Source organism: Ptychodera flava, chromosome 10 (genome assembly GCF_041260155.1).
Source record: "Ptychodera flava strain L36383 chromosome 10, AS_Pfla_20210202, whole genome shotgun sequence".
Taxonomy (NCBI): domain Eukaryota; kingdom Metazoa; phylum Hemichordata; class Enteropneusta; family Ptychoderidae; genus Ptychodera; species Ptychodera flava.
In genome coordinates this window covers 36,791,174-36,800,450 of record NC_091937.1, presented here as the reverse complement: position 1 = coordinate 36,800,450, position 9,277 = coordinate 36,791,174, and the positions used below count along the sequence as shown (strand labels likewise).

Sequence of the window (9,277 nt, the reverse complement as noted above, 5' to 3'; positions counted from 1 at the left end):
CCAAAAATTGGAAATTACATAAAAACTTACAGCAGACAGAGCTTTGAATAATAGTTGCGCGAGGGATTGTAGTGGAAAAGGGGCATTTCCTGACTGACACATTTCGTAGAGGAGTTGTTGTCTTTTCTTGCTCCCTTGCTTGCAGAAAAGACACACCAATTTGACACACATCTACTTTGAACCAGGATCATACACCGATTAGTTTGTAATACGATCGCGCTGTATTTAAGGACATATTACAATGACAAGGGAAAATCAGACTCCCTAGTTTGCTCAAGATCCGCTCAGCCAGTGACAATATGATAAGCTTTGGTCTTCCTAGTTCATCTCGCATAATTCTTCTTCGTAAAAGTGAGTCTTTCCACATTAAAATTGAAGAATACCACGTCAAATTACTCGACGACAAAAAGGAATATGCACTTGTTCCTGTGAAAAAATAAAAATATGTTTTTGTGTACCCTCTAAAAGAGGCACAGCTAGAGGTCTGAACATTCTAACTTTCAGATCCCAGTTCACAGAAGTATACGAGTGACCCCTGGCATTTAATGCATTTGCCCATGTGAGTATAGCGTGTAGACATGTTGATTGGTTTTGCCATCAACGCATCACATCGCTTTCTTTGAAAAAGTATCGTGTACCCAGAATGTATAAATGTACATAAACGGGGACACGGATATTTATCATGTGGGGTTACGATTTGCGAGCACTGACTCAGCTTGTGGCAGATAAGCAAAATATTTACCCGCCCCACTCCCGGCCGGATGTTTCTGCCCCTTCTATAAATTCAGGTGCTTTGTGCTACAGAGGCACTTTCTCAGCAAACGCTGCTCTTGAACTCAAGAATACAAGGGGCTAGTATCAAAATGACGTTTGTACGCCTTTTAGTAGCTGTTCAGCTGGTCGTACTCTCGATGGAATGCGTTTCAAACGCGGAGTCGCCTAACCAAATCCCGATTCAGATAACATCGACTGGTGTATCAACAACGCATGGCTACGAAAAGCCAACAACTCATGACCGATTAACCGAGAATATGGTTAATCGTTTGAACGATTTGGAAGCAAAAGTTTTGAAAATGGAGGATCTTCTGAACAGAGCCCTTGATACAATGGACAGAATGTCACGAGGTGAAGACGAGCACAACCGAGCCATTTCGGAGATGAAGGAGAAGATTGAGAAGTCTTGCTCGTGTGAGGGTGCTCCTTGGTTGAACAAAACAGACGATGGCATGGAAGACTGGACTATGAAGCTAAGTGAAAACGAAATACGTGAAATTATGCCAAACATCACAGAGCCTGTCCCCGAGCCTTCTAGCAGGGACCGTGACATGATGAAACTCAGAATAATCGAAAACATGCTGAACGTCACAGCAGAGGCAATGCCTTCAGAGAGGCTCGTCAGAAGATCCGTTCTACGGCGTTTCAGAAGGGAGCCAATGGCAATGGAAGAATCCATCTTGAAAGAAACAGCTATGGATTTGACAATGATGTGTAAGTAAGACATCTATTTGAATAGTAACAAATATGAGTGGTTTGTATTTAAAATACACACTGATCTAAAAGCTATGATCTTCTTTGAATTTCAAATTTGAGTGGCATGTAATGAAGTTAAATGCGAAAATGGATGTCATGCATGCGTTTCTACTGTTTTTGTCCCCTTGTATGTATGTATGTATGTATGTATGTATGTATGTATGTATGTATGTATGTATGTATGTATGTATGTATGTATGTATGTATGTATGTATGTATGTATGTATGTATGTATGTATGTATGTATGTATGTATGTATGCATGTATGCATGCATGGTTGGATGGGTTGATGGATGGATGGTTTAATGGATGGATGGATGATGGATGGCGGAACGATAGATGGATGGATGGTGGAAGATATGCTAAATGTACAAGATCACTGTTTTTCTGTTAAATCTGTTATACAGCATCTCATTGCAGAAAGCACATTCCAGGCAAACAGTAGAATTTCAATACAATATGTAGGCATTGTTATTGGTGTTCAAAGCGATATTGAATCTATGCAGTGGATTATTATCAACACTGATTCACTTGTAAAGCTTGTACTCGGAACTCCATGAATACGCAAGATGAAACTTTGACATATGCCTTCTAAATGACGATGGGCGGTTTTGAAAATCGTATGAGCAAACTTATCTTGTGGAGTCGGTCGAGTTTAAATGATAAAAATTAAATAATAGTTGAAAACGTAATAATGGTCAGTACGCTACTTCTCTTTAATTGAGTTGGCCAAAGCAAGTGAAAATTTGTCCGTAACTTTCTTTGTCCGAGTTACGATTTTCACTTTTGCTACTGCGAGTGCCAGATTGTGAAAGCAATTGTCGAACGCTAATCTGTTCAAATCAGAAAGGTAGCAAACCATCGTTATTAATCAAACATCAATTTTATACCGAAATAGATATTACTTTTCAAATGTCAAAGCTCACTCTACATTCCTGAATGTCGCACATTTCTTCTTCACAGCGAGAAGTGCTCATTTTCAGCATCCCGAACACAGACGTTGCTAGGGGAAAAAGACAAACCACAAAGAGTAACATTCCACAAGCAACACGTTATGAAGGGCGAAGGCTTCAACGCAGAAACGGGTGTGTTTGTCACTCCCATCCCTGGCATCTACTACTTCTCCTTCACTATGCGAACCTACGACCACAAGTACATCGGCCTCTCTTTGATGTTGAACGAAGAGCCAGTTATCTCCATGATGACCGACGCTAGTGACCGCAAAGTGATGCAGACCCAGAGTGCCATGCTTCATCTCAAAAGAGGAGACAGGGTGTGGCTCTTGCTCGGACCCTCCGAACACTTCGCCCTCTACGGTAACATTATGAACAACTATACCACATTTAACGGCCACCTGATATACCCAGACCACGTCATGTGAAACAAGTACGATGCAGTCGTCAACCAGCGCTGTGAAATTACTATCGTATTTTACACATTAAAGTAACGAAGTAATGTGAGTGTAAAATGTGTGAGCAAAATATATGACTCTCAACCTTCATAAGCTGAACTGTAACTTTTAATGTATACGCCATTATTTTCGTTCTTTCTGTTAAAACAGTTTCTCCAGCACGATTGGAACTAATTTGGGATAATTGGATTTTCATATTTTTCAAATGTCTCAAAAGTGTTAGATGCCGTATAGCTAAATGTTGCAGTATCGCAAATTACTCACAAAAGCAAGTGTATAATGTAAAAAGAAAAGCAGATGAGATTACATTTGTACATTAAATGGACATTACTTCACCATCCAATTATCCCAAATTAGTTCCAATCGTGTTCTCCCTAAATTCGAAATATTATATAGAATTAAATAGCTTAATTAGACATGTCATGAGTGTATGGTTTGAATGATGTACGTTGTTATCGAAAACGACTGAAACGGTATTTTGTTATTGAAAACCGAAGTTTGGTCTAGAGTAGAATGCATTTGCATATTCTACAAAATGCATTGTGATGGCAAGTGTTTCAATTTGTTTTAGGCCTGGAGAATAATGAGAAACTATGTCTGTTTCACGAAAAAAATTCTAGGAAAGTTTTCAAAAGTTGAAGCCATTTTCGTGTAAACGTCGTTGAATACAATACCCATGATATACAGTGAATTTAATTTAAATTTAGTCCTGAATTCCTCACGCTGAGTCGCCAAGTCTGATCCTATCGTCACCGATTCGTTGCCAACTGTGTATAACCCATTGTAGAATATTAGTCTCATTAAATGATACAGAGATATCTTGCCTCAAGGAATTCAGAAATATATGAGTCTGGTCAATTTGAAATGGCGGTTACATCGCTCTCAGTGGCCACCCTTGAAACCATATAATCATTTCCATGCTGACGTCATTTATTACACGCGCTTGCTGGATAATAGGCAAATCATAACGCGCAATTGGCGAAGTTTGACCAATTTAATGGACTGTTTTCGCCTTTCCGTTGATTACCGATCTTTAAATATTTCACACTTTCCCTGATCAGTAGTCACAACGAATCAAGGCTTTCGTTTGTATAATATCGTGAGTTTGTTTTATTTGAAGAGTGCTCGCTTCAAGTCACGGTCACGTATAATGGAATTTTTATCTGAAGATGTGTACGAAATTATCATTTGAAAATCGCACGAATTTTTACAGTTCGCTAGGCTCCGTTCATCCGAAAGATCCAGAACGGAGTGACCTTGACAGAGTAGGTGCTAAACACGCGTACGTACATTTGTATATGATCCGCTATCCCTACTTTATATGAATAGGGTTCACCACCTCTATGACTTCAAGCTTAGGGGCTAGCGAAAATATCCGTTCCCAGGGGTAGGACAGGGTTAAAGGTATGTAGGGCTCAGCACAATTTTTTTGTAATGCTATTGTTTATTACATTTTAATACGCTGGACTATGATATTGCTAATAAAGCATTATATATCAACCGAGGGTGTCTTATGTTAGCACTGGCTTCGTAAAGATTTACTTTTTCTCCTTCATTGTTCATATATTTGTTCTGTGATAATGTTGATTCACTGTACATAGTTCACGTCTATCAGGAAACTATTTTTTTTCTTCGATACAAAGAAAGCTAAATCTGTGTATTTATAGACGCTTGAATAGGGAGCTTTCATTTTTACAGTTGGGGAAGGGGTCGGTGGAAATGAGGGGATGACTTTTACGAAGCCGTTTTTAAGGGGGTCACATTTTACAATCAATGATTAGAGGGGTCAGATTTTACGAAGTTCTGTATGGAGTTATGGAAAAAGATTTAACTTTGGAATTTAACCAAAATGTTGCTGGATTCACCATACATTGTAGTCTATGAGGAAACCATGAATATTTTGAAATACAAAACTAGCTAAATCTGTGTATTTATAGACTTTTGATTATTGATATTAATGTTCTTGATCAGACTAGGGTGGTTACAGGTGCATGTGTGTGCAAGAAATTTGATTTTGGAATTTCACCGAAATGTTGATTCACTATACATTGCAGTGCATGAGGAAACTATGAATAATTTTTTTAATACAAAACTAGCTAAATATGTGTATTTATAGATGCTTAATTATTGATATCAATGTACTTATCAGACTAGGCTGATTACAAGTGAAATGTGTGTGCAAGAAATTTGATTTTTGAATTTCACAAAAAAATGTTGATTCTCTATACAGTGTGGTCTGTGAGGAAACTTTGAATAATTTTTTTACAATACAAACTAGCTAAATATTAGCTTTTACAAAAGTTTGAAAACTGATATAATGTACGTGATGAGAATATTATTTTGAAAGAGCAGATCTGAAAAACAAATATGATATTGGAATTTCACCCAGTGATTATTTGTAAAGTTCAAAAAGGATTCCTTGAAAGTTCAAAGTTCAAATGGAAAATTATAAGTCAATTAAGATATTATTGATACGGACTGTGACATCTGGGGGAGGGTCGCTGTCTTTGTGCACGAGAATTTGGGAGGGTCACTCTTTTGCTTGAAAACACTTTTGAAGGGCCTAGTTTTTCACCCCAGGGCCATAGGGTGCAAAAGGTTAATTGATCAAATCTTACGATTTTTTTCTTGGGGTAGGAGGGGCCGCATTATCAAATGTCGCCCCAGATTTTTCTACCTGCCATTTTCGAATACCAGATAGCAGAAGGAAGCGGTGTTTTGTCTCCAGGTTCTCTGAACGGTAAATAACACAATGAGACACAAATTACATACTAAAAGTTCATATTTTTACGAAAAATGAGATTTTTCCGTACTCTCGCGAGATCTCGCGATTTCACGCAGTACTTTTGATCGCCTACCTCCCCTACCTCCCCGCTTCCCCCGGCCAAATTCTATTGGCAGGATAAGTTATCCAACAAAATGGTATTTTCGGGAACAGGACTTTACATGCTTTCTTTGGATAGTCGTAGAAGTAAAATCGCTAATCTTAGTTGGCTTATAACATTTTCTATCAGTTAACATTGATACCGATTTCACTGTCCTCGTGGGACGATCGTGTCCGGCGCTGATGCTATTCCATCAAATGCCCGATGTACGTGTCTGCAGGCACTCACCCTTATTTGGCACTCGAAGGAAATTTGGCGAAATGAATATTACAAACGTTCGTAACTTTTCAGGGTCGGGTGCACCTATCCATTTCCATTTATTCTAAATACTAATAATCAGTATGGTATAACTATGACATGAAAACTCCAAAATACGCATCAATCTGTGTAAATACAGTCAACAGGGCCCACACCATGTCAGTAGGGTGAGTCACCCCCTGATGGCGTTCAATCCTTGGCAAAATTTTGGGTTCGCTTGAAAAAAGACGACCTCTGTGTGAAAATCTGGCAGAAATTATTGGACCCACGATCTCATGGCAGAAATATTGCTTAAAACCCCAGGCTGTAATTAAATGATTATGAGTCGGCAAAATTAATGCCTGACTTATCAACACATACTCTGTACTTTAGAAGAAAATGTGTGATGATGATATGCAATTGCAAACGGTCAACCTGAAAGATCTGAGTCATGTTACAACAGAATAAACCTTTGTCGTCACCGTGGCTTGTTTGAAGCGTGAAAATAAGTCGTTATATTTACAGAACGCTAGCAATGGCAATCATGGCTTTTGATAAAAAAAGCGAAATGGATACATAAGGAAATAGCGAAATGACGAAATTTCTACATTCAAAAACATTCATTTCAATAAAATATAACAAAAAAATTATTGTCCGTGACCACAGCAGCTGGTTTACTGGGCTCAATGAATGGATAAAGTACATAGAGGTGATTTTCCTTTCTGAAAATATCAGTATGAACACGTAATCTACAGTGACTACATTACCTCAATGTTTAGTCGGGGGAAGCTAATAAGCTACACAAATTCTACTCCGGTTCATAGATTGGGACACAACATTGGGACAAGCTGCGCCGCCATTCACATTTCCACGAATATCACAGCCCCTCCACAACTATGAGAGAATATAGGACAGGATAGGATAGGATAAATAATTTATATAGCGCCTAGTATCCATCAGCAATGTTCACTGGCGCTTTACACTAGGTCACAGGTAAGCTCTCTTGAAGAAATGAGTCTTAAGCATAGATCTGAAGGTGCGAATGTCTGGGGCTGATCGAATAGGAGATGGCAGTTTATTCCATAGAATTGATGAAGAATAGGAGAAGGATCTGTCACCGTATGACAGTCAGACAAGTCCGTTTTAGCGCCCTCACTAAACAAGAGGAAGACTACTTTCATTTTTATTTCCCTTGCCGGTAACAAAATGGCGTCCTCTATACATACAGTGTAAATGTCAATATCTTCTGATTTGTGACCGTGATATGATCCGTAAAATAGTTAATAGAGGCTGGTACACTTCCACACCGGAGCGATACTCTGCCAACAAGTGTGTACACCCCATGGTCTGCAGTTGAACAATGTCTTTGCAATTCAGTTTGCAAAAGTCAGTGGATCGGGGTTTGATGGCGCAAGTATTATTTTTGCATATATTTTCTCTCTGTGTTAATTCAGACATAAAGTAACAGTTTCTTTCTGCTATTCGCCGATAATGGCATTCCTCACAGCCTAGTACATTCTTATCATTGCCGTATACACAAGATCACATTTGTATCGAGTTATATTGTAAGCAGCTCAATGAAAAGTAAATTTGCACATTTATAAGATTATACATCGGAAAAGGGGTCGATAATAGTCCAATTTGGCATGTTTATTAACTAATAAAGTAAATAAACGTGGTATGATACCGTTGCTAGGCATCTTATGCATAGTTTCGTTTCCGATGTGAAATTAAGAGTTTCATTTCCGATGTGACGTTTTTACATTCATTTTGGGGGCCTCAGTGTAAATGTCGATTTATAGGAACACAATACACTTGTAATAAAACCCCGACATGCTAAACAAGCTGTTGTGATTCACATAGACAGAGTTGATCCCACTCACATGGTCTTCTTCTAAGGTTTACCGTCTTGTGTAACCCATGTTATAGTAGGTAAGGAATTAGCCCGCAACTCTAATATTATTCCCGCTTTTTTCGTGAAGTAGTTGTTCATGGCCCTGCTTGTTGCAATACCAACAGCGGGTAAAGTGAAGTCTTATGGTATATGGTCTAGCCGGAGGCCCATGACCTTCAGTGTATTATCATGAGTAAAGCAATAGCTGTACATTTGTTCCACTTCGAAGACAAGATATTAGACATCAAAAGTTTATACAGGAGAATAAATTCCAAACAAATGTCTTAGGTATATCAAGAATATAACTTAAAAACAATAATCAATTATCGTGAAATGTAAAATTTACATCGATCAACCACTTACTTGTTTTTAATAACCACTGCTAAATGTACAACCATTTGACTGCACAATGCATATTCATTCAAAATTACATGAAAGGGTCTTAGTCCAACACAAGTTACTATACTGAAAATGATATTTTCTGCCATGGGAAGACTTTAACTCAGCACGCTCCTTAATATATAAATTAATGGTCGCTGACAAAACTGTCTTTAGGTCTTCATATAGTTACCCGTAGACTATTGTGCAATAAAGGTATGAAAAAATAAAGCCGAATATATATTTCCGCTAACAGAAGACTGCGTCAATGCAGTGTTTTATACAAAGTACCTTGAACATTGGCCTAACATTACAAGAAGTGAGGTTTTGATAGCTCAATTAAAGATTGTCCAAACTCAATTAAAGAATAATTTGTACAGTCAATATAAATTTCCTTCCCATGCAACAATATTTATACAAAGTCGCAGTCGGCGAAGATGTTGTTGTTAGTGTACAAAACTGAAAAAAGTATATATTATAACCGAAACATGGAACTATGTGCGCGAGGGTAAGTGACCATTTGCCCGACGCAAGGAGGGCAAATAGTCTCCTGTCTCGAGGGTACATAGTCCCATGATTGGGTTATTATGTTTTTATTACATGCCTCTCTGACATAAATTTTCTCTCCAAATTATTTTTTGGTTTACGTACAAATGACAATTATATGCTTTATTTACATTTTAGACGAAAATCTGTTGAAAAAATAGAACTATTTTATCTTCGAAGGGCGCATTAATATATTTAAATCACTATTATTCGGTTTTATAGAATGTTTTTCACATGATTTTGTAAAAACGGTATTTCCTGAGTAAAAAAATGTAATTTTGATCATTTTTAATCCTGAAGTTGTCAAGTTGAAAATAGTTCCGGTTCACTTTCAGTCCAATGATGACTATGCGGTCCGAGTCCGTGACGCCATCAACGAGTTACCATTGAATCTCA

The 9,277-nt window shown here is 37.9% G+C and overlaps 2 protein-coding genes across 2 annotated transcripts; both read left to right on the top strand.

Annotated features, from left to right (window-relative positions):
* The first annotated feature begins 692 nt into the window (after nt 1-692).
* On the top strand, nt 693-4,435 carry LOC139142677 (uncharacterized). The gene is made up of 2 exons (XM_070712735.1): nt 693-1,488; nt 2,494-4,435. The coding sequence occupies exons 1-2, from the start codon at nt 864-866 to the stop codon at nt 2,535-2,537; spliced, it is 669 nt and encodes a 222-aa protein (XP_070568836.1). The 5' UTR covers nt 693-863; the 3' UTR covers nt 2,538-4,435.
* LOC139141635 (complement C1q tumor necrosis factor-related protein 4-like) lies at nt 2,585-2,911 on the top strand. The gene has a single exon (XM_070711226.1). The coding sequence runs from the start codon at nt 2,585-2,587 to the stop codon at nt 2,909-2,911; it is 327 nt and encodes a 108-aa protein (XP_070567327.1).
* Nucleotides 4,436-9,277: the final 4,842 nt, after the last annotated feature.